This window comes from Moschus berezovskii, chromosome 14, assembly GCF_049115385.1.
Source record: "Moschus berezovskii isolate FMDL1 chromosome 14, NW_MosBer_1.0, whole genome shotgun sequence".
Classification (NCBI taxonomy): Eukaryota; Metazoa; Chordata; class Mammalia; order Artiodactyla; family Moschidae; genus Moschus; species Moschus berezovskii.
In genome coordinates, this window is record NC_142473.1 from 31,584,341 (window position 1) to 31,611,093 (window position 26,753).

The 26,753-nt window shown below is 40.7% G+C and overlaps 1 protein-coding gene across 4 annotated transcripts in view; it reads right to left on the reverse strand.

The window, feature by feature from the left end:
- Positions 1-26,753, reverse strand: part of SIK3 (SIK family kinase 3) — a 280,096-nt gene that overhangs the window by 55,906 nt on the left and 197,437 nt on the right. For all 4 annotated transcript variants that reach the window (XM_055423075.2, XM_055423073.2, XM_055423074.2 and 1 more), the window contains exon 4: positions 25,545-25,706. In XM_055423075.2, the coding sequence (XP_055279050.2) occupies positions 25,545-25,706 (162 nt within the window). The remainder of the gene's footprint in view (positions 1-25,544; positions 25,707-26,753) is intronic.

Consider the following 26,753-nt stretch of genomic DNA (forward strand, 5'->3'; position numbering starts at 1 on the left):
TTTTTTTTTTCTTTTTAATCTACCAAACAGGAAATCTTTACAAAGGAAACAATATCAAAGGAAACCATCTTCAGCAATGGCTACAGGCTTAGATTGCTATTAGGTGTTTATATGAAAAATAAGTGTGCAAGAATGAATGACTGATCAGGGTCTGACATCTAAAGAGGCCACATGGGGGAAACACCTGCTTCCACAGCATGTTACAGCCACACAGCTGCTTTCAACAGCTAGACCCAAAGACTGACAGCAAGATTCAACCACCACCACCCCTCCACCACTTGCCTCTCTTTCCTGTTAAAGAGCAAACAAAAACCCTTTAGTCTTGGAAATGTGTCATGGGGTCTCCTCTAACTACTCCATATATTACTCTTACTCCTAACTCTAAGGGTTTTGCACATTTAAGCAAAATCTGCTTCACCCTGCTTGCTGTGACACTTTCCCTGCCATGAACACCAGCTTCCTCCAAGGCATGATCCTGGCAGAGGCCAATTCATCCTCTTCTTCTTTTTATTATTTTTTGTGGTGCTGGGTCTTCATCACTGCTCAGGGGCTTTCTCGAGTTGCTGTGCGCAGGCTCCAGGCATACGGGTCTCAGGAGCTGTGTGTGGTTCATGGGCTTAACAGCTGTTCGTTTCAGCAGCTGCAGCACACAGACTCAGCTGTTGTGGCGTGAGGGTTCTACTGTGGGCTTAGTAGTTGTGGGTACACGGGGTTAGCTGCTCCATGGCCCGTGGAATCTTCCCGGACCAGGGATCGAACTCATGTCCCCTTCATTGGCAGGCAGATTCTTACCCACTGGACCAGCAGGGAAGTCCCAATTCATTCTTTAACGTACCAAACCTAAAAGAATCTGACCCACCCTCCCACTTCGATACACACATTATTACTATAAACTCAGTTTTACTGAAAGCACACTGCTGCCGTGTCTTCACTAGTGCCGCATCACAAGTGTTACACACTAATCTTCAATACAGCTATGCAGCCGGTAAGTTAAAAATTCTGGCCAGTTCACTGTCCATTCAGCAAAACCATAACTTACTTTCTGAACATTTAAATTACTATGTAAAGTGAATTTGCTCAGTCATGTCCGACTCTTTGCGACCCCATGGACTGTAGCCCAACCAGGCTCCTCTGTCCATGGGGATTTTCCAGGCAAGAATACTGGAGTGGGTTGCCATTTTCTTCTCCAAGAGAAATCTCAAATTAATAACATATATGAAATCTGGAGCTCACTGTGAAAGTTTAATTCCTTCTAATCAACACTTCAGGGACCGAATAACTGAAAAGAAAAGAACTCCTCTATTTTTTCAGCAGCTTACCTTCGCTGAGGGGGAGGGGTTTGATACCCATAGTAAGAAGACTGGCAGGGAAAAAGGAAAGCAGTTAAAATTCAAACCAGTCTATCTGGGGTTTTACTGGTAGTTTAGGGAAGGCTGCAGGGACTACAAGTGGGATGTAGAGGTATACTGGGATTGGTGGGGAACAGACAAGACATGGAACAGAATTACTAAGATTTGTGTTGGTTTTTAGTTATCTACACATGCAGGCAAATGAAAAAAACTGCAAGATGACCCAACCTGGAAGCAGAAATTCTCATGAAAATTTTAAAGCAATGGCTAAAAAAGAATGAGGGAGAATTCTTGCTGGCTTGGATCAGAAATGTCAAAGAACAAGGGAAGAAAAGCTTTTAGAATTTAAGTTTGATCAGTTACCTTGATCCTAGAAAACCATATTTCCTTTCATTGGAATGGGCTTGTTCATCTTATTTTGGTTCAGTAGCAAGGTGGAATCAAGACTGCTGGGAGAAATATCAATAACCTCAGATATGCAGATGACACCACCCACATGGTAGAAAGTGAAGAGGAACTGAAGAGCCCTTGATGAAAGTGAAAGAGGAGAGTGAAAAAGTTGGCTTAAAGCTCAATATTCAGAAAACGAAGATCATGGCATCTGGTACCATCACTTCATGGCAAAAAGATGGGGAAACAGTGAAAACAGTGACTGACTTAATTTTGGGGGGCTCCAAAATCACTGCAGATGGTGATTACAGCCATGAAATCAAAAGATGCTTACTCCTTGGAAGGAAAGTTATGACCAACCTAGACAGCATACTAAAAAGCAGAAATATTACTTTGCCAACAAAGGTCCGTCTAGTCAAGGCTATGGTTTTTCCAGTAGTCATGTATGGATGTGAGAGTTGGACTACAAAGAAAACTGAGTGCAGAAGAACTGATGCTTTTGAACTGTGGTGTTGGAGAAGACTCTTGAGAGTCCCTTGGACTGCAAGGAGATCCAACCAGTCCACCCTAAGGGAGGCCAGTCCTGGGTGTTCATTGAAAGGACTGATGTTGAAGCTGAAACTCCAATACTTTGGCCACCTGATGCGAAGAGCTGACTCATCTGAAAAGACCCTGATGCTGGGAAAGATTGAGGGCAGGAGCAGAAGGGGACGACAGAGGATGAGATGGTTGGATGGCATCACCGACTCAATGGACATGAGTTTGGGTAAACTCCAGGAGTTGGTAATGGACAGGCAGGCCTGGCGTGCTGTGGATCATGGGGTCACAGAGAGTCAGACATGACTGAGTAACTGAACTGAACTGAAAACTGCTCTTAATCATAATGTCTTTCAGTGTTTACTAAAGCTTTTTATTCTTAATGTCACCATCAGGGTCTCTAACTAAGTTCTTCCACTTCCTCACTCATATATTTAATATGTATTTCTGGAACCCTTTAATCAGTAGAGCAATGTGTTGGTTCCTATGAAAGAACCGAATGCAGAAAAGATATGTTCCTATTGAAGGACTCAAAAAAGAAAGAACTTGAGTGGACTGGATCTAGAAAAGCACAGGGGAAATATGGAAAGGGTTTTTTCTAAGTGGTGGTTGGGAAAAAGCAGAGCAAAGGCAGATCATTTGGAACTAGTAAGCTAAGTTAAAACAACAATAAAGAAACTATCCTAGGTATGATGTAAGGTTCACAGAGGTATAAGGCAAGAAACAACATTACACAGTAGCAACAGGCCAGACTTCTCCGTGGTGCTGGAGAAGACTCTTGAGAGTCCCTTGGACTGCAAGGAGATCAAAGCAGTCAATCTGAAAGAAAATCAACCCTGAATATTCATTGAAAGGATTGATGCTGAAACTGAAGCTCCAATCCTTTGGCCACGTGATGCGAAGAGTCGACCCACTGGAAAAGACCCTGATGCTGGGAAAGACTGAAGGCAGGAGGAGAAGGGGATGACAGAGGACAAGATGGTTGGATGGCATCACCGACTCATCACGGACATGAGTTTGAGCAAGCTCTGGAAGATGGTGAAGGACAGGAAAGACTTGTGTGCTGCAGTCCGTGGGGTCACAAAGAGTCAGACACGACTGAGCGACTGAACAACAAATACAATACGTGGTCTTTTGTGACTGGCTACTTTCAATTAAGCATAGTGCTTTCAAGGTTCATCCACATCGTAGCATCTACTGAAAGTTCATTCTTTTTTTTTTAAATTATGAGTGATATTCCATGGTATGAACATACCACATGTTATGTATCCATTCATCACTTGATGGGTATTTAGACTGATTCTTTTGGTAGGGGGTACTATAAATAATGTTGCTATGAACATTCACGTAACTTTTTTTTCAGATGTATGTTTTCATTTCTCTTATATATATACCTAGGAGTGGAACTGCTGGGTCATATGGTAACTCCATATTTAACCTTTTTAGAAACTGCATGACTGCAACACATCACATTCCCACCAACAGTGTACAAGAGTTCTAATTTCTCCACATCCTCCCTGACACTTATTACTATCTTTTTATATTTTTTAAATTACAGCTGTTCTGGGGGGTGGGGTATCTTACCATGATTTTAATTTGTATTTCCCTGATGGCTATTGATGCTGGGCATCATTTTATGTGCTAATTGGCCATTTGAGTATCTTCTTTCGACAAACACCTATTCAGATCTTTTGTGTATCTTCTTTGGACAAATATCTATTCCAATCTTTTGCCCATTTTTAGATTGTATTATCTTCTTTTTTTTCCTGAGCAGCATGCAACATGTAGGATCTTAGTTCCCTGACCAGGGATTGAACCTTGTCCTCTGCTGTGGAAGCATGAAGTCTTAACCACTGGACCACCAAGGAAGTCCCTGGGTTATCTTTTTATTATTAAGTTGTAAGAATTATTTATATTCTCTGGATACAACTCCACAGACATGATTTGCAAATATTTTCTCCCATTCTGCGGATTATCTTTTCACTTTCTCAACACTGTCCTTTGATGCACAGAAGTTTTTTAATTTTGATGTGCAATTTACCCAGATTTTCTTTTGTACTTACACTTTCAGTGTCATATCTAAGAAATTACTACCTAACCCAAGGTCACAAAGATTCACCCCTATGTTTTCTTCTACAAGTAGTTACTTAGTTTGAGTTATGCAGTGAGCACCTGTGAACCCACCACCCAAATAAAACACTGGTATCTGAATAATTACTTATATCAAATCATAAGCAGTACTCATTCCGTTTCCTATGTCCTCTTCCAACCACTGATTTTCAACCCTGTCAGCACATCTGGATTACCAATGCATTTACAGTGATCCACAAACTTCACCTCAGACCCACTGGATCTCCTGGAAATAATTTAGACATCTGAATGTAAACAAACAAATAAAACAACTCCTCCTGAAAAGGTTTGAGAACTCTTATGGCCATGAAATGGTTGGATGGCATCACCAACTTGATGGACATGAGTTTGAGCCAGCTCCAGGAGTTGGTGATAGGCAGGGAATCCTGGCATACTTCAGTCCACGGGGTAGCAAAGAGTCAGACACGACTGAGCAACTGAACTGAACTGATGGGCAGTGAGGAATCATTGGGACTTCTGGTACAGGCAGATGTATAAAATTAACCTGAAAGCAAGACTAGATTAAGTATGAGGTGGGACTTCCCTGGTGGTCCAGTAATTAAGACTCCATGCTTCCAATGCAGGGGATGTGGGTGATCCCTGATGAAGGAACTAAGATTCCACATGCCACGTGGCATAGCCTAAAAACTAAAAACAATTATTAAAAATGTATGAGGAGAAGTAGAAGGCCTGTGAGAAAGTAGAAACAGTAAAAATGAGAAAAACAACTCAGAAATTATTTTGACAAAAGCCTGGACAGGACTTGAGGGATTCCCTGGTGGCTCAGAGGTTAAAGTGTCTGCCTGCAATGTGGGAGACCTGGGTTCGATCCTTGGGTTGGGAAGATCCCCTGGAGAAGGAAGTGGCAACCTATTCCAGTATTCTTGCCTGGAGAATCCCATGGATGGAGGAGACTAGTGAGCTACAGTCCATGGGGTCGCAAAGAATCAGACACCACTGAGTGACTTCACTTTCAATTTCAATACATAGGATAAAAAGGAGGGGAAGGTACAGAGTATTTGATTTGGGAAGAAAAAGATTTTTTTTTTTTTTAACTTAAAAAGGTGAGAAGTTTGGTTTAAGAAGGTGAGAAGAAATTCAAGTGGAGATGTTCTGACAAATCGAGGTGCAGTAATGAATGGATAACAGGGTTTTGAAAGAATAAGCAGTGAAAAAGGAATGGCTGGGAGTTATGGCTTAGGACCCCTGTAGGAGCTTCCTGCGCCACGGGTACAGGGACAGAAAGGGGACAGAGCAAAAGGGAGGAAGAGATACCTTGTCCTTCTAGCAAGGGAGCTGCGAGAGGAGAGAAGCGTGTCGAAGAAGGAAAAGGCCTGCAGCAACCATACGATGCCACCCAAGTACTGTACAGGCACTTCCATCTGAGGGAAAACTATGATCACGTGTAAATACCTGAGACAAGAAATGGTGTAACTTCCCCTGAGAAGTTTTGTTAATTTGTCTTAAAAGAAATGCTAAGTCACAGGAATGAACTATGAACATAACCCAGATTCACTCTGAATCATCTAGAATGTCACACTATGAATAAGATAAGGCATTTCTTACTAAGTTGGATGACAACCAATTAATAATTCTGAACTCGGAGTAAATTCATTCAGGGTACTGAGAAATGAGCCATGTGGGCCATGCAGTCGAGCAGCAAGGACTCTGGCAAGTCAGGCATCCTGGGCTGCCCTGGATCTGTCTCTCCCAGTGCTGCTTTTTCCCATTGGTGCAGCTCCTGGAATTCTATGGAATAAAGTAAAACACATTTCTCAAGCGACTCTCCATCCAGTGCTGTGTTACAGAGTATGTGTGCTGTGTGTCTGTGTGTGCTCAGTCGCTCAGTCGAGTCTGACTCTTTGCAACCCTATGGATCGTAGACCACCAGGCTCCTCTGTCCTTGGGATTTTCCAGGTGGGAATACTGGAGACGGTTGTCATCTCCTCCTCCAGGGGATCTTCCTGACCCAGGGATTGAACCCTCATCTCCTCTGTCTCCTGAAGGAGGATTCTTTACCGTTGAGCCACTGGGGATTAGATGAGCATTATTTTTATTTCACTTCTGGGAAAGTGAGGGTCATTAAGTATCATGTTCAAATTCAAAGGTTAAAAAAAAAAGACTTACCAAGAACAAGGTTCAGCCTATAAGGCCAGCCTGGACGCCCTCAAAGCCCACACTGTGCCTTTAGCATCATGCATATGTTTATACTGAGGTAAATGTACATCCCAGAATTATTTTTATACTACTTCCAAATTCCTCAGTTATTATATACTACTGCTTTTCATTTTATTCTTGACTGCCAATCCTTTGCTATACTTACGTAATTGCCAAAGGCATACAAGCCTTGAAACATACTGTTTTTCAACAAGTTGTTTTAAAAACAGTGCATTGAAAAGACAGTAGACACTGTATAAAACCAGGGAAAGGATTAATTTATCAATAAATGCCATAGGTACATCTGATTTTTCCTATGGGAAAAAATTAAACAGGACACTTTCCTTGTATCATATTCTAAAATCAATTCCAGGTAAATCAACTTAATACAAATGGTAAAACTACAAATTTTTTTTAAATAAAGTAATAAAGGAGATTATAGCTTCAGGAGATGGAAGGATTTCTTAAACAAGAAACAAAAGGCATACATCATAAAGGAAAAGATAGTAAATTTGGTTACATTAAAATTAGACTACAATGTGTATTCATTTAAAGATATTTTAAGAGAATGAAATGAGAAATCACAAAACAAAAGAAGCTATTTGTAACACATAAAACAAAAGACTCATTTTCTTATTACTGAAACAAAAACTCCTATAAATCAGTAAGATAGACAAGCCAATAGAAACATGGGCAGAAGACTTTTTTTTAGCAGACACTTAAAAAAGCCAAAAGACACAAAAGGAGTTCAGTCTCACTATTAAGATGAAATTAAAAACTAAATCCACAATGAGATAACCATTACACACTCAGTGGTTTGAGAAATACGATAAAGAAAGTGTAATAATATCCAGCACGACTACATATAAAGTGGACAACTAATAGGGACCAATTGTATATACACAGGGAACTCGACTCAGGGTCTCGTAATGGCAAAATATGGGAAAAAAATCTTAAGAGGAATGGATATGTGGATCTGTATAGCTGATTCATTTTGCTGCATACCTAAAACTAGCTGAAACAACTACAGTGGTAAATCAGTCAGTTCAGTCACATAGTTGTGTCTGACTCTTTGCCATCCCACGGACTGCAGCACGCCAGGCTTCCCTGTCCATCACCAACTGCCGGAGTTTACTCAAACTCATGTCCATCGAGTCAGTGATGCCATCCGACCATCTCATCCTCTGTCATCCCCTTCTCCTCCTACCTTCAATCTTTCCCAGCATCAGGGTCTTCTCAGATGAGTCAGTTCTTCGCATCAGGTGGCCAAAATATTGGAGTTTCAGCTTTAGCATCAGTCCTTCTAATGAACACCCAGGACTAATCTCTCTTAGGATGGACTGGTTGGCTCTCCTTGCAGTCCAAGGGACTCTCAAGAGTCTCCTCCAATACCACAGTTCAAAAGCATCAGTTCTTCTGCACTCAGCTTTCTTTATAGTCCAACTCTCACATCCATACATGACCATGGGAAAAACCATAGCTTTGACTAGACGGACCTTTGTTAGCAAAGTAACATCTCTGCTTTTTAATATGCTGTCTAGGTTGGTCATAAGGTTTCTTCCAAGGAGTAAGCATCTTTTTATTTCATGGCTGCAATCACCATCTGCAGTGATTTGGGAGCCCAAAAAAAAGTCTGTCACTGTTTCCACTGTTACCCCATCTATCTGCCATGAAGTGATGGGACCAGATGCCACGATCTTAGTTTTCAGAATGTTGAGTTTTAAGACAACTTTTTCACTCTCTTTCACTTTCATCATGAGGCTCTTTAGTTCCTCTTCACTTTCTGCCATGTGGGTGGTGTCATCTGCATATCTGAGGTTATTGATATTTCTCCCGGCAATCTTGATTCCAGCTTGCGCTTTCTCCAGCCCAGCATTCCTCATGAAGTACTCTGCAGACAAGTTAAATAAGCAGGGTGACAGCATACAGCCTTGACGCACTCCTTTTCCTATTTGAAACCAGTCTGTTGTTCCATGTCCAGTTCTAACTGTTGCTTCCTGACCTGCATACAGGTTTCTCAAGAGGCAGGTCAGGTGGTCTGGTATTCCCATCTCTTTAAGAATTTTCCAGTCTGCTGTGGTCCACACAGTCTAGTCAACAAAGCAGAAGTAGATGATTTCTGGAACCCTCTTGCTTTTTCGATAATCCAATAGATGTTGGCAATTTGATCTCTGGTTCTTCTGTCTTTTCTAAACCCAGCTTGAACATCTGGAAGTTCACAGTTCACGTACTGTTGAAGCCTGGCTTGGAGAATTTTGAGCATGACGTTACCATCATGTGAGATGAACGCAACTGTACAGTAGTTTGAGCATTCTTTGGCATTGCCTTTCTTTGGGATGAGAATGAAAACTGACCTTTTCCAGTCCTGTAGCCACTGCTGACTTTTCCAAATTTGCTGGCATATTGAGTGCAGCACTTTCACAGCATCATCTTTCAGGATTTGAAATAGCTCAACTGGAATTCCATCAACTCCACTAGCTTTGTTCGTAGTGATACTTCCTGAGGCCCAATTGACTTCACATTCCATGATGTCTAGCTCTAGGTGAGTGATCACACCATCATGATTATCTTCGTCATGAAGATCTTTTTTGTACAGTTCTTCTGTGTATTCTTGCCACCTCTTCTTAATATCTTCTGCTTCTGTTAGGTCCATTACCATTTCTGTCCTTTATTGTGCCCATCTTTGCATGAAATGTTCCCTTGGTATCTCTAATTTTCTTGAAGAGATCTCTGTGATCACTGAGGAAGGCTTTCTTATCTCTTCTTGCTATTCTTTGGAATTCTGCATTCAAATGGGTATATCTTTCCTTTTCTCCTTTGCTTTTCGCTTCTCTCCTATTCACAGCTATTTGTAAGGCCTCCTCAGACAACCATTTGGCCTTTCTGTATTTCTTTTCCTTGGGGATGGTCTTGATCCCTGCTTCCTGTACAATGTCACAAACCTCTGTCCATAGTTCTTCAGGCACTCTGTCCATCAGATCTAACCCCTTGAATCTATTTGTCACTGCCACTGTTTAATCGTAAGGGCTTTGATTTAGGTCATACCTGAATGGTCTACTGGTTTTCCCTACTTTCTTCAATTTAAGTCTGAATTTGGCAATAAGGAGTTCATGATCTGAGCCACACTCAGCTCCTGGTCTTGTTTCTGCTGACTGTATGGAACTTCTCCATCTTTGGCTGCAAAGAATATAATCAATCTGATTTCAATATTGACTATCTGGTGATGTCCATGTGTAGAGTGGAAGAGGGTGTTTGCTATGACCAGTGTGTTGTCTGGGCAAAACTCTATCAGCCTTTGCCCTGTTTCATTCTGTACTCCAAGGCCAAATATGCCTATTAGTCCAGGTACCTCTTGACTTCTACTTTTGCATTCCAGTCCCCTATAATGAAAAGGACATCTTTCTTGGGTGTTAGTTCTAGAAGGTCTTGTAAATCAACTCTAGTTCAATTTTTTAAAAAAGCCCAGCACTGGTGAGGACATGTAGAAACGGGAACGCACACAAATAGACAGACTGGTTTAATAACACTCAGTGAAATCTGAAAACATTTATACAGTACAACCTGGAAACATTACTCCTTGATCTAGACTCTTAGATGTTTAAAAATGCACATGGGATGTTTGAGAGTGCAATATTCATTGCAAGATTGCAACAGTAAGAGCTTCAAACTGAAAGCAATCCAAATATCCATCAATGGATAAAACGGAAAACTAACTTGTGGTATACCTCTATCATGGAATACTAAATACAAATAAAAAAGAATAAATCCTAGCTATACAGACATGGATAAATCTTGCAAACAGTGTTGTGTGAAATAAAACACAAAGTCATATATTCAGCATGATTCCATTGATATATAGTTAAAAAACAAGCAAACTATATTAAGGATGGGCCCACTGCACATTACATTCAATATAAATGGCATCTCTTGGAACAAAACTTCTGAGAGATATACTGCACAGGTGGTAAAACTACTTTTAAAAAAACTATCAAGCAAAGAAGTGATTAGCATGAATATCAAGACAGAGATTACCCCATGGGGGAAGAATGAGGCTGTGACAGGGTGCCCGGCTAATTACATTATCTATTTTTTGACCTATGTGGTAATCTGCACAGGTGTTTGCTTTATAGTGATTCATTAACGTGTACACATGTGGTTAATGTACATTTCTGTTTATACACATGAAATTTCATAATAAGCAAAGAAAAGAATAGGATCCCTTTTTCTCCTCTACTTCTATTTTTTGACCTTAGGGGCCATTTCACTGGCTCTAAGCTCCATTATCCACACGGCTCAGAAGGGGAGGGATCGGGCTGTTTTTCTTACCTGAGTGTGAATCTCCAAGCCTTGAACTGTGAGCAGTAAATTTCTGTTGCTTATAAGCCACTTAGTCTGCAGTATTTTATTATAGAAGCCTGAATGGACTAAGACACATTACTTATAAATAGTTAAAAATTCATTTTAAACATTTTTATCTATACTGTCACCCACTCCCTTAACTAGACAAGAACTGCCAACAAAGAACAACACTAAGGAGATTTACATTTTCCTTCTTTTCCTTCCATATGGCAAACTTTCCCTCCCCCCTGCATTTCCCCACTGGCAACCATAAATTTGTTTCCTACATCTGTAACTCTCTTTCTGTTTTGTAAATAGGTTCATTTGTAAAATTTTTTTGATTCCACATATAAGCAATATCATATGATACTTGGTTTTTCTCTGCCTGACCTACTTCACTCAGTGTGATAGTCTGAAAATCCATCCATGTTGCTGCAAATGACATTATTTCATTGTTTTTATGGCTGAGTAATATTCCATTATATATATATATATATATCTCATATCTTTCTTATCCATTCCTCTATCAATGGAAATTCAGGTTGCTTCCATGTCCTAGATACTGTAAATAGTGCTGTGTATTTTTTTCTGAGGAGAAGGGGATGACAGAGTATGAGATGGCTGGATGGCATCACAGACTCAATGGACATGAGTTTGGGTAAACTCTGGGAGTTGGTGATAGACAGGGAAGCCTGGCGTGCTGTGGTCCATGGGGTCGCAAAGAGATGGACACGACTGAGTGACTGAACTGCTTTTTTTTCTGACGATAACTTTTTAATTACTCAGGTCCCAGAGGTAAGAAGCCAGTAGATGTGCAGAGCCTAAGCATTTCTTTACCACCTCAGGCACTTTGTATTCAGCCACTACCTTCTTTTAGCTTTCCAGAACTACTGTCCAATACTGAAGTGCTATATGGCCCCAGTTCATGTCAGCCTGGGGGTATTCTAACCCAGGGCACAAGTAAAATAAACCACGGCATGGCAGGCTCTGTTCACACAGCGCAGGATGGAGAGCATGGGTGCATCAGACAGGGAGACGCAGAAGCGGGGCAATGTCCACAGGGATAAAAAACAACAACAACAACAAAAGTAACACAGAAACTTAAGGCAAAGAAGAGAACACATTCAGTGCACGTTCCAAGGTTAAGCATCTATATTTTGTAGTTTTGAAGGTGAAAGTCACTCAGTTGTGTCCAACTCTTTTCTCCAGGCCAGAATACTGGAGTGGGTAGCCTTTCCCTTCTCCAGGGGATCTTCCCAATCCAGGGATTGAACCCAGGTCCCCAGGGCACTGACAAATGTCAAAGAAAAGAAGGGGGAGTGGACAAAAAAACCCTATCAGACTTTCTGTGCTCTCACAACAATATGGGAGAAATTAATTACGGTATACCTACTTGATATGCAATCACTAAAAATGCTCCTATAGGGAGCAGCATAGGGAAAATGTTTGACATAATATGAAAGATAAAAAACATTTAAAATGGTACATACAGTAATTACAACTATTAAAAAATGCATAGAAAAAAATGCATTCAAAATGATAATGAGAGTTTTAAGGTAGGATTCCAGTTTGAAAACTTAAAAATCTTTTGTGACTTTTTAAATTTCCTATGGTATACTTATATTATTGCTTTAGTACTCCACATTAAAAACTTTTTAGGGACTTCCCTCGTGGTTCTGTGGCTAAGACTCCATGCTCCCAATGCAGGCGGTCCAGGTTCGATCCCTGGTCGGGGAACTAGATCCCACATGCAGCAGCTAAGAGTCTGTATGCCACGACTAAGACCTGGCCCAGTCTAATAAACAAATAATTCATTAAAACATTTTTTTTAATATAAAGCCTTTAATAATAAAAACTAAAACACCAAGCAGTTTTAGAAAATTCTCAGGTACAAAGATGCCATAAAGATACCTTTATGCCCCTTACTCTTTATTTACTAGCAACAGGGAGAAAATTATGACCTACAGATTCAATATTAAAATGATGAATATTCTAAAGAGTTACAGAAGGGAAGAGAGAAACAGAGAAGAAACTGGTTAAAGTAAATACTCACCCCACACAACAGAAGCTGTTGTGTGGAGCTGTTCTCTTCATGTGGCCTATGGTCATTTATTTCTCCACTCACAAGTGGCTCCTAACACAATTGGTTAAGTCTCTTTTCCAAGCCCCGAACACCCTGATTGGTTAGCATTTGTCTGCAGGCTGGAATGGTATCTTATATCCCCTTCTCTTAATACAGAGCAGCAGACTTTAATTTGAACCATATGCCTGTCTTCTAGGGATGGTTTAAATGCCAGAGCTTTACTATCCAGTTTGAGACTTGAAATCCTTTGTTCTAGGCAAGATCAGGAGCCTGGGGCTATAAGGGGCAGGGATACTGTGGCCTTAAAAGGAAGTACATCATCAAAGGGGCGTGTCTGTGCGGTAAGGGGAAAGAGGGAACGGTGGCATGAATTTAAAAATCATGACAACTGACTGCAACAGGAAATTTTCTTATTTGGTCTACCACCCTGAGTGATGCCCTTGACTTCTTTTCTGGCTAACCAAGGAGAAACCCAGAGCAGATGGGACAGATTAGGGCTAGCCTGCAGCCAGTCCCACATGGTGACAGTGTCTGAAGGTAGACGGCAGCACAGCTAAAGCGACAGCCAAAGCATCCAAGACCCACTCGTGCGTCATCTCATTCCCTCGCTGGGGGAGGAATGAAGTGTGGGAAGCTTAGAAGTATGGGGCAGAGGAGAAAAGTGAAGTGGCAAAATAACTATTTATCCTGAATAAATATTTCTGAATTTTCACCAGAAAATACTGTGACTACATCCTTCATGTTTTAAAATCTGAAAGTTTCTGAAAACTTATAACCCCAATGCTGCACTTGCAACTAGAGACAAAGAGCAAGAATATAAATAATTCTGACCCTTGATTAACTTCTCAAAGGACTAATAAGTGCAGGGCAGGGGCCACAAGCTGTCAGGTGTACAAGCTAAAAATGACTTGAAGAACCAAAGATCAAGACCTGTGAAAGAACACTTTATAAACAGGATTCAGACTGTTACATGGACTACTAAGATAGAAGTGAAGTGAAGTGAAGTCGCTCAGTTGTGTCCGACTCTGCAACCCCGTGGACTGTAGCCTACCAGGCTCCTCCATCCATGGATTTTCCAGGCAAGAGTACTAGAGTGGGCTGCCATTTTCCTTCTCCACATGATACAAATCATGCTTTTCCTACACAACATCACTAGCTTAGGAATCATGTGACCCAAACGCTTTATTTGGAATTGAACACAATAAGAGGCAACTGTGCAGATCTCAGAATATTGGTAGTGACGAAAGATGAATTTCAAAGTTCCCAGGAGTCTCCATATTAGTTTGCTCTTAAAAATGGGTCTTGGGAAGTCCTTAGTGTTTAGCAATCCCTCCAACCTCTGGCTGAACTTCCTAACTAGGAGCTAATAGAGAAGTAATGCCAAAAACTACTGACTCACAGCCTGAGCATTTATACTCAAGAGAAATTTCTTCATGGGAAAAAAAAATCAAGTAATCAGCTTCTGGAAGGGGGGTGGGCGTTGATTTAGTTTAAGAAACCAGAGAAGGTCAGAATTGACGGAGGCGAGAAATAATTCTCAGGAGATTGAGAGAATATATGTACCTTCCTGGAACGTGTTAGAGAGCTATTAAAGGGCCTTTCTGTGGCCGCTTCTAGATTGTACCACATATGAGGCTCCTCTGCACCCATCACTTAACCTTAGGAATCTCCTGACGCTCTGCAACTTCCCAGCACTAGGTGTCTATGCAGTATGCTATCTCTGTGGAAACTTAAAGTTTAAAAACAAAAATGCTGGACCAACATTACATGGGTATTTTCAATGAATGACATGCATTTTCCCTCAAAGCGTTAAAATATCTTAGCAGTTAGGAAAACCGAACTTGGCTATTTTTAAATGAGATAACAAATGAGCCCTCTCCACTCTATTATAGATAGCACTACCGTTCTTATGAAAAACAACCCTCCCCCAACAAAACATATGGATGTGAGAGTTGGACCATATGGATGTGAGAGTTGAGAACTGGACCATAAAGAAGGCTGAGTACTGAAGAATTGATGCTTTTGAAATGTGGTGTTGGAGAAAACTCTTGAGAGTCCCTTGGACGGAAAGGAGATCCAACCAATCAATCCTAAAGGAAATCAGTCCTGAATATTCACTGGAAGGACTGATGTTGAAGCTGAGACTAATACTTTGGCCCCCTGATGCAAAGAACTGACTCATTTGAAAAGACCTTGATGCTGGGAAAGACTGAAGGCGGGAGGAGATGGCTGGATGGCATCACTGCCTCAATGCACATGCGTTTGAGCAAGCTCCAGGAGATGGTGAAGGACAGGGAAGCCTGGCGTGCTGCAGTCTATGGGGTCACAGAGTCGGACACAACTGAGTGACTAAACAACAACAATGACCCCACAAAACATAAGACCTTTTCCTCAAACTCTAGTACAGAGTAGACGTAGGCGGGAAAGTGCTGTACTGAGACACTTTCCGTAAGACCTACAAACAATATCCACTGGAATTCCTGGAAACATTTATGCACGCTATTATAGCCATAACTCTAAATCATATCACTTAGAAAAATAAAAGTCCAATCATTCAATCAGGTAAGTTTCTAATACTGATAGGGGAGCACACGATACAAATTTTTAGCGCCTTTTACAGACCATAATGAATTAAGGGCCCCTTAAATTCTCAACGAAAACTAAAGATACCAAATATAGGTACAAAAATAATATTTTCCAAATTAAAAGTTAAGACATATAATCTGATACACAGAAAGCTACTTTTGGAGAAAAGTTGGTATGATCACCTATAAGATTCTAAATTGTCACCTAGAAACTAAGTAGAATGGATTGGGAGTTTGGGATTAGTATTAGATGTACGCTATTATATACAGGATGGATAAACAATAAGCTATGTTGTAAAGTAATCATCTCTCAATAAAAAAATAAAAATTCACTAAAATATTATTCAAGGAAAATTGCTTTGCCCATTTAACAAATGACTCACTAATGTATTTAAATTATGTAAAAAAAAGTATTTATCTAACATTGATATATTTTGTTTGGAAGTCACCAGCACACTGAGATTGTGCATGCATGTGTGCTCAGTTGTGTCCAACTCTTTGCAACCCCATGGACTATAGCCCACCAGGCTCCTCTGTCTATGGGGTTTCCCAGGCAAGAATCCTGGAGTGGGTTGCCATTTTCTTCCCCAGGGGATCTTCCTGACTCAGGAATCGAAACTGCATCTCTTGTATCTCCTCCATTGGCAAGTGGATTTTACTATTGCACCACCAGGGAAGCTCCACATGTTGAGATTATAAATTATAAATGGTCAAAAACTTTTCATGATCTTGTATTCAGAATGCTTACATTTTTGAACCTAAAAAATAAACCCTATTATCTATTTCCATATTTTGTTTTTAAAAGGTAAAATGGATAAGCAAGTTTAACACTTCTTTGCAAATAATACACAATAATGTGGGCAGTCTTTATTCCCAATAAAGCAAACTAGATATTATATGTGTCCGTGTGTGTGTTTATATAAAAATTTTAGCTTTTGAATACCTAGAAACATCTATAAACAATCTGTGATCAATGAAGATCCATGAATTTGGCAAGGTTTGTCTTGAGACATTATAGAATTATCATTTCCATCCTCATTAATTAAATTTTTAACATAAATGCTTCTTATGCTTTATAGTGTCCAATAGTCCATGTAAATCTAACAAAATTTGATGAAAAACCGCACAATGGTCAACACTATCAAGGGTCCCCAACCACTTCAACTGAGCAATAACCATGATGATTGAGTTACAAGCAGGCTCCTTAGCTCCTGACCAGCAGGTGGACTCACTTGCTTTACTGTCAAAGGCTCTCAAACCATTCCATGTAAGAGTTGGGAGATCTAAATGACTACCCCATTTATTTACCACTAATGGTGGCTCAGACAGTAAAGAATCTGCCTGCAATGTAGGATACCTGGGTTCGATCCCTGGGTTGGGAAGATTCCCTGGAGAAGGGAATGGCAACTCACTGCAGTACTCTTCCTGGAGAATTCCATGGGCAGAGGAGTCTGGTGAGCTACAGTCAACAGAGTCCCGAAGAGTCAGACATGACTGAGCATCTAACACACACACACAATTATCCCCCAAATGAATGACCTGCAATTAATAGCAGTTTGTGTAAGAGGAACCTAAAGTTGGTGAAGAAATTCTTTATTCTCCATTTCTCAAACCGGTTCATGTCTGTGTGTTTTAGGCATAACGCTGAAGTATGTATGCCAAGAGTTATGTGAAACTACAAGCCAAATAAAATACATCTTCTGGGAGTATCAATTTCTTCCCTATGTTAAATAAAGTTGAATAATTTTAATATTAAAACAAATGTAGATATGACATTGAGAAGGATACAAAATGTGCATGAATTTAAAGATAAAAGCATGTGATTTACAAAGTGAGCAATTCCAGACTATGTAACCAGCCCCCAACTTGCCTCCCAGCCTGTGTGAGTTCATCTCCCTCTGTGTTAGGAAAACCAGTGGGAAAATCTGAGAGGTGATGCTTTGTACTGGTAGCATAGCTACTGTTAATGAGACCCCAAAAAGAGAAAATTGGTTTTGATCCTAGCAAGGTGCAATCACTTTCCAAGATCAACAAGACCTCACACTAATAACCCAGAACTATGACTGACAAAAATCTGCTCACTTAAATTTTAACTTCACAGTTTTTTTCATAAATCAACTATGTGTACCTGAAACACCTTTTGAATGAAAGTACATTAATATTTCATTGTGAAGTTCCAGTCTTAGGAATACGATTCAGAAGAGAGAATTCCCCCAACTGCATTTTCCCAAGGGTCAGTATACATGACAGTTGCTTAGCCCTTCTAGTTGAGAGTCCTCACCATTTCAGGGTGTGAGTCCCGGGTGGGGCATTACGACTCCTAGGCTCCATTAGGACCCAAATTTGGGAAAGTTATATGGCCTCTCTGAGTCTCAATTTACTCCCTGTCAACCAGGAAAGGGTACTGAAATATTACTGAAATAAAGGGTGTTAGTATCATGACATAAAATTTGGGAGTGGTATAATGAATATTGCATAACTACTTTTTCTGACCTCTCGGGGATATTCTATGGAAGGGGTCTCAGAAACCAAGGTTTCCAACCTTTATTTTTCTGCAGGACTATATCTCAGTATATTCATACTGGGGGTGAACGGTCAATGAAGTTATTACCAAATGTTTTCGTTTCTCACTTTTAAAAAATGAAGTAGTCTAGATCTCACTGCATTAAAGGTCAAAAATTTCCACAGTACCTTAAATCCATGCACTGTGGAAATTCTTTCCAAAATATTGGCTTTGCTGTAGCTGAACTTCAGATCTTTGCTGTCTACTGATTGCCAACTAAAACAATAACACCGGAGTGGAAATCATCGACCGTTCTGGGAGTCGACATTTAAAGAAAAGAGTTTCCAACTTCCTTAAGTTAAAAAAAAAAAGTTTCCACAATTTTCAAAACATTCTCATAGCGTCTAAAGAGTATTTCAAATAACTTTGCTTCATGGAATAAGCCAGCTACATTTAGGCAATCTTTTATAAATCTAGAAATTTCTCTACTTAGTTTCTAGGGACAAGAATTAAAATTACTTTCAAACAGCAGTGCATCAACTGTTAAAAATAAGGCAACAGCAGTTTTCTTTGATAGCTTAATATAATCAGTCAATAAGGAAATTGGATTTCTCTGTTTCTAAAAAACATTGACAGCAAGTTCCCTCTTCCTGGTCCAGTTAGGTGACTGGTTACCCAGTCCCAGAAACTCTTCCTTGCTTGCATCTCTCGTGTTTCTTCCTTCCCAGGTCTACTACCACCACCTCTATGTGGAATCTTACCATTTCACAGGCCTTCCCCACCCCACCCACCCCCATTCAAGGAACACTTATTTACTGAGCACCTACTATGTAAGACCATTGAGGAACACGTAATAGAGATGAGTGTGGGAACTCCCTGCTTACAGTCTAGTGGAGGAAATACACAAGAGTGTGGATATCTCCGGGAAAAGGCAGATATCTGAAGTGGCACCTTACAGACGAGGGATAATTAGATAAAGCTACATCCCATTGCCCCAGTGTGAGTTACTGCTTTCTCTTTTAAACTTTTATTTATTTTTTAGAGTGCACTTTTACAGTGCTTTACGATGTTGTGTTAGTTTCTGCTGCAGAGCAACAGGAATCGGCTGTACGCATTTCACAGGCTTTGAACTGATCTTCCTATTGCCTTCCAGTCCCCTCTCCCTACTCTCACTTTTTCCCCCTTATCCACCCCGAGTCTGATTTATTAAGCCTAGAAGTCAAACAGTCTCACAATCCAGTATCAATACCGCCCCTCCCCACGTTCTCAGGCATGCCGCCCCTCCTCAAGTCTTCCCTCTTGCCAAGCTTTTCTGCAGACATGCTGTGTGCATCCTACTGCGATTCACGCTGCTCCAGCTCAGCTTCCCACTGTAACCAAAACAACCCCCTGGTCCTCACCATGTGCTCAGCACCCCGCGTGAATGGGCCGTGCCAGCTCCCTCACATCATCCTTCCACTTCCCGCCTTATTTATCACTTCCAGCCATGCGAACCCCACTCTGATCACCTAAACATGGTGCCGTCACCTCACTCAGGCCTTTGCCTTGCTCTTCCTTCTGTCTGGAAGGCTGTGCCTGTCCTGGTTATCCTCCCACAAGCCATTTCACCACTTTCACAAGTCCTTATCAGAACTTTTTTATTAAAAAAAATTTTTTTTGGCTGGGTCTTGCGGTATGTGGGATCTCAGTTCCTAACCAAGGATCAACCAACCCCCACCCCCCTCATCACTGCACTGGCATCGTGGAGTCTTAACCACTGGACCACCAGGGAAGCCCTATGAGACCTCATTTGTTCATGCGTTTACCGTCTATCTTCTGCCATCAGAATGTTAGTTCCAAGGGACTATTTTACCTGCGGCTGTATCCCCAAGGTCTGCACACAGTACGTGCTTTATTAACATTTGGTGATTCTATTGGCGTTCTCTCCTCGACACCTATCCTTAAAGAAGTCTGCTCATCCTTTAAGACTCACTTCAAGGGCTATATTCTCAAAAGGATGATTCTGTCCTCATCACTGCTATATAAAGTTCAAACCCACAAAGTTATTGAGCACCCACTGTAGGACAGGTCTGTGCAAGGCAGTGGCAGTGAAACTGTACACAGGATCTGCTGACAGTCCCTATGGCAGCTGTTATCTAAGGGAATTTTGCAAACTAAAGTGGTTTCTTCATCCTCTAAACTCTGTGGTAATTGGACTATACAATTAACATGATAATGAATCACAACGTGCTTTGTAACATCTTTCGCTATTGTATCAAACTGTAATTGGGTAGCTGTTGACCATGCTGTCACCCAGGGATATGAGGAAGTGCTGAGGGAGACATGCTGGGCCTCCCCCGTCTTGCATCTGCTCCTGTGTGGTCCTCACACATCTGAGGCAAGAAAAGAGAAAGATTAGAGACCAAGAAACCTGTTCTTTTCCCAACGAGGAATTCTATACAAGAAAGGGCTTTGCATGAGTGCTCTTTAAAAGAAATTCAAAGTTTTAGCAAGTTAAAGGCCTTTCGGAAACTCTAGTTTTCTAAACAAGCTATACTTGTATGCCAAATATGAAATTAAACGATATGTGTGAAAATGCCTTGCAAAGTACTTTTTATATGTGCTTGTCTTCAGTCCCTTCAGTTCAGTTCAGTCGCTCAGTCGTGTCCGACTCTTTGCGACCCCATGAACCACAGCACGCCAGGCCTCCCTGCCGTGTCCAACTCTGCAACCCCATGGACTGTAGCCTGCCAGGTTCTTCTGTCCACGGAATTCTCCAGGCAAGAATACTGGAGTGGGTTGCCATTCCCTTCTCCAGGGGATCTTCCCAAGCTTCCCAACCCACGGATCAAACCCACATCTTTTGCATCTCCTGAACTGGCAGGTGGATGCTTTACCACTGAGTCACTGGGAAAGCCCCCTTTTTATATACATAAAGGATAATCTCATTGTTGTCTATGCATCTGCTGCCCAAATAGACTGCAGATTCTTCAGGGTGGGGGCACGTCCTCAGCCTTCTTTTCTCTGTTCCAGGACAGTGGAGCATAAAGCCTTTGTTAAGAACCATGAAGATTTTAGATATCCACTAAAAATTCTTAGACTTGGCAGTTCCGTCTTTCAGAAATAAAATTCTTTATTCTGAAAACAATCAATGCTTATTCTGGATTGCTAATGATAGAAACATCTTTCAAATAATCCTACAGAAGATAGGTTTGTGACCAGCATTAAGAAGAAGCCTTTTTAAATTCTAAAAGCAGAAAGACAACAAAGTATTCACCTGGGCTTCATTCTCTCTAGAACTAGCGTAGAACAAAAATTCATAGCTAAGAGTTCAATCACAAAAACTCTTAAACCATGGACTGATGTTGAATCTTTTAATGCCTGTAACTGAAATTTACCTCTCGTGTCCAGGAAACACATACTCTGTTGAAGAGGGCAAATACAGGCTTTCATACTTACTAGATTTTTACAGCAGTACCAAGAATTTTACATGTAAACTGTCACATTACTTCACAGAAAAAGTAAACAAACTCCTGCAAACACAAACATGCCTACAGCAACTTATTCTTCTGTTTCTGAACAGGATACATGACCTCTTCATCAAAACCACTAGCTATAAATAATGGACATGTGGGCATAGGGTGGGAAGGGCAGAGTGGGATAAACGGGGAGAGTAGCAGTGACATATCCACACTACCGTAGACATACATATGTTACCATGCACAGAACAGACAACCAGTGGGTCACAGCTGTACAGTACAGGGAGCTCAGCTCTTTGATGACTTAGGGGGCGGAATGAAGGGGTGGGAGGGAGATTCAAGAGGGAGGGGATATATGTATGCAAATGGCTGATTCACTTCCTTGGATAGCAGTAACTGACATAACATTGTAAAGCAATTATATTCCAATTAAAAAAAAAGCACTACATAAATACTGCCATAAGGAAAACAAACTTCTTAGATTTCCTAATCTGAATTTTTATTAATTCTATGTTAATTTTCTACTATAACATATATGATTCTTTTTAAATGAGGTGCCTAAGACTAACAATATTTTAAATAAAACAAAAAAAATCCTCCTTTCTTTCTCACGTGTTTCTTTTTATATGGTAGTTCTTTCTTACCAAGATTTACAATAATTTGTCAAAAAGACTATTGAAAAGATCAAGGATCTAAAAGTTACTTTGGGCTTTGAGAATAAAAACTGATTTCATTACTTATCTGTGTCTCGTCACAACCATCCAACATACCTCTCCAAAACTAGTCATGCTGTGGTCAGCTTCAATTAGAAGCACTTCTCCCTCTGGCCCACTGAACTCAGAGAAGGCCTGGGAGGTGAGAATGGGCATTCTACCGAATTCATGTGTAGGAAGAGAAGCTTAGGCGATGACTGAGAAACTGCGTACAGACAGCATGCAGGAAAGAACGCAAAGACCAGGTCCGATAACAGAAGAGCACGAAACCGTACGCGCGCATTTATTCTCTGCTTTGAGGGGAAAACAAATACTGAAAACAGAGACTTCAGGTGAATGAAGTAAAAATCGTGCCAAAATACATGTATTAATACACAGCCCAAAGCTGAATGCCAGCGTCCCTAGGAGTCTATAATTACACATCCAGCAGGTAGAAACTCATATTGTGACTAAAGAAAGCTTTAAAAAATCTCCTTATCCAAATATTTGTCAGTAGGGACTCTAAATTCAGCTGTCACCAATCCCTGCTTTAACACCTGGCTTTTCAATGCAAAAATTAAAAGCCATACAAATTGCCCTTGTGTGTGTGTGTGTTTGTGTATGTGTGTGTGTTAGTCACACAGTTGAGTCCAACTCTGTGACCCCAGGGACTGGGCTCACCAGGCTCCTCTGTGCATGGAATTCTCCAGGCAAGAATACTGGAGTGGGTTGCCATTTCCTTCTCTAGGGCAAATTGCCCTTAACTAAACCAAAATGGTTCTAAATTCAAAATCAAGAACAAAAAAGCATAACAATTTTTTCTTGGTCTTTGGTCAGTAGAATAAGACTGTAGCAGAAAACCTGGGCATTTTTTTACTCACTACCTTAATTACCAATCCAAAGAGCCCTACAAGGACATTTGTGGCTGGCTGACCTAGATAGTATATTAAAAAGCAGAGACATTACTTTGCCAACAAAGGTCCGTCTAGTCAAGGCTATGGTTTTTCCCATGGGCATGTATGGATGTGAGAGTTGGACTGTGAAGAAAGCTGATTGCCGAAGAATTGATGCTTTTGAACTGTGGTGATGGAGAAGACTCTTGAGAGTCCCTTGTACTGCAAGGAGATCCAACCAGTCCATTCTAGAGGAGATCAATCCTGGGTGTTCATTGGAAGGACTGATGCTAAAGCTGAAACTCCAATACTTTGGCCACCTCATGCGACGAGTTGACTCACTGGAAAAGACTCTGATGCTGGGAAAGGTTGGGGGTGGGAGGAGAAGGGGACGACAGAGAATGAGATGACTGGATGGCATCACCGACTCTGTGGACATGAGTTTGAGTGAACTCCGGGAGTTGGTGATGGACAGGGAGGCCTGGCATGCTGTGATTCATGGGGTCGCGGAGAGTCGGACACGACTGAGCGACTGAACTGAACTGAACTGAACTGAACTGAATAACAGCCCTTCAAAGATGTTCCTGTCCTAATCTGTGGAACTTGTGAATGTGTTACCTACTTTCGCAGACATGATTAGGTCAAGGATCTTAAACTTCATTTTTTAAAAAAAGGATCTTTTTTTTAAAAACGTCATTTATTTATTCATTAAAAACTTTATTTATTTATCATTTATTTGGCTGTGCCAGCTCTTGGCTGTGGCACTTGGGATCTTCCATCTTCATTGCAACCTGTGGGATCTAGTTTCCTAACCGGGGTGGATCCTGGGCCCTGCACTGGAGTGTGAAGTCTTAGCCATTGGACCACCATGGAAGTCACCAGGTTAAGGATCTTGAGCAGGAGAGACCATCCTGGAGGGCCCAACATAATCACAAGGGTCCTTTCAAGAGGGAAAAAGGGGGAACAGATTAGGAGTGAGAGATGTGACAATGGAAACAAGAGGCGGAAGAGTGATGTGAGAAAAGGGCTGGAGCCAAGGAACACAGACCGACTCCAGAAGCTGACGAAGGGAAGGACACAAATTCCCCAAAAGCCTCTAGATGGAGCCAGTCCTACCCCACCTCGATTTCAGCCCCACACGACTCAGTCCAGATTTTGGACCTCCAGAGCTGTAAGATAATACACTTATATTGCTTCAAGCCACAAGGTATGCAGTCATTTGTTACAACAGAATAGATTATTAACACAACATTTTATTATACTTTTAAGGATTGTGAAGCTTAGTAGGTATTGTTATCATTCGTTCAATTGAAGCTACAATAATGACAAAAGAGGGTTTGAAATTGTGAGGCCTTTCCCCCTGCCCAGCCTTGTGAGAACTGTCAGCATCTAGAGAGCATTAAAGAATATAAAACAGACATAAGGGCAAAGGTAAGAAAAAGAAAGTATCTAATTCCTGTCTACTGTATATTGAGCAAATATAGAACTCAAAAGGCTCACAGCTGAAACGTTCTAATCAGTCCAACTCAGATAAATATAAGGCTAGGTAAATTCCAAGGATGTAAAAGCAGAGCCTAGAAAGTGGGCAGTTATGTACACAAAAGAAACTGTCAGAAGAATCACCAACCTACATACAGGTACTCTGACCTCTCATGTATAATACAAACTTGAATTCTGAATTACCATCTGGTTAAGGAGGGAAACCTTTAGAACTGCTTCTTACTCAGGTTTTTCAAGACAGTCATATTCTAGCTACACTTCTGTTTTCTATATGAGACTCCCTTCCTTTTTTATCTGGGAGATGAGGGACATAAAATGTAATACCAAAAACTGCCAGAAAACAAAATTGGCTTATCTTCATATCTATAGTTTCCATATAGATTGCAGTCACTTTCTTCTATCAATAGGTGGTGAGCTTGCACTGGTTAGGCAAATGCTGGCAGTTTACTAAAACTGAAGTATGAGGAGACCGAGGCAGTGAAAAGTGATTTTTCAGGCACCGTCAGATGAGCAGATGAAGGAAACTTGAGGATGAAAAGAGATGGACTGCCTTTAAACCATGATAAGATCTATTCTTAAAACCACAGTCGTAAGAATAAGCATGCTCTGTATCAGCAATGACACAAATCAACCTTCTCAAGTGAGGGTGGGCATACCGTTTTATGGGGTCTTTTTACTACTTTATTCTATGTTGTATTCCTTATTTAAAAATCACTTTTTCTTTTTTCTCCCCAACTTAGTTGCATCAGAAACTATGTGAAAAATTTACATAAGTGTATTTTGAAAGTTTATTAATTTTCAAGCCACACACACAATATTTTTCACAATACTTCTTTCTGAATAGACAGAAACAAGACAATCCTCTGCTTTAAGAACCTTGAAGGAAAAGCTCCTTTATTCCTATTGCACATCCTCAGCACACTTCTCACCTGCTATCTTGATATTCAGATTGGCATCCAGAAGCAAATTTTCAGCTTTTAAATCACGATGAACAATGTTCCGACAGTGACAAAAATACACGGCTGCAACAATCTGTTTGAACTTCCGACGGGCCTCCTTTTCTGCCATTCTGCCATGGGCCACCAGGTGGTCTGTGCCAAAGAAGAATACCATCAGTTCTCATCTGGGGACTGGCATAATTTCAAAAGCTGGACAGAAGGAGGGTCGCAAGTGGGCCCAGCACAAGAGTGAGTCAAAGAAGTGAAACAAACGAATGGAAAACAATGCACTTACAGTTTTGATTTGTATCTATAAAATTCATTAGTAATCAGCACCCAAACTCCATTAAGTATAAATCCCATTACATATATGTGTATAAGGGTACACTCACCCTACCATAAGAAAGGGAGAGTCGTGAGGGACACACGTAATGGTTTTCTTCAAGGACCGTAACACCCAACACCTTCCTGTTCATAGCTCCGTTGCAAGAGTTTACACATACACAGCAAACATGCACATGAGATAAGTATCAGTATCAGCAATATTTCCTGTGCTAAAGAGTGAGTCAAAAAGCAGAGTCACAGTAATCAATCATTGTAGGAGAGAACAGACAGAAATCAGTCATTACTAAGGGGGGAAATCCTGCTTCATATAGGACTCTGTTCAGGCTGATATCTCTTTTGCTCTCAAGTTTTACAATTTGACATAAAAATGTATGTATTTGGTGACTATTCTCTGGAATGTACAGCAATATGCCTGCATCTTTACATGTGCATTTATTGTGCTTACCAAATATTTTAAAACCATGTTATGAAGCTTTACTGATAACATCAATACAAAACCAAATGAAGTTTCTACCACTTTAAATGAAATAATCTCATTGGCTATGTTGCTAACTAAAGTACAACAAAAGAATTTACATGTGATAAACTTTGTATCTCTCTAAATCAAGCTATCTACTATGTTTAAAAAGGAATTGGTTGATACATATCATAAGTTCTATAACTTTTTCTAATCAAGGCAGTAGGTTTATATTAAACCAATGACGTCCATATCCTAACCCAGCTCTTCATCTAACAACAAATACGGGTCATGACAGCTGATGGGATTAGAAACGTTAGTGACACAGTTTGCTCTGTTTGAAATCCGTAATAGCCTCTCAGCACTATCCTTAAACCGACTGATCCAGCTCGGGAAAA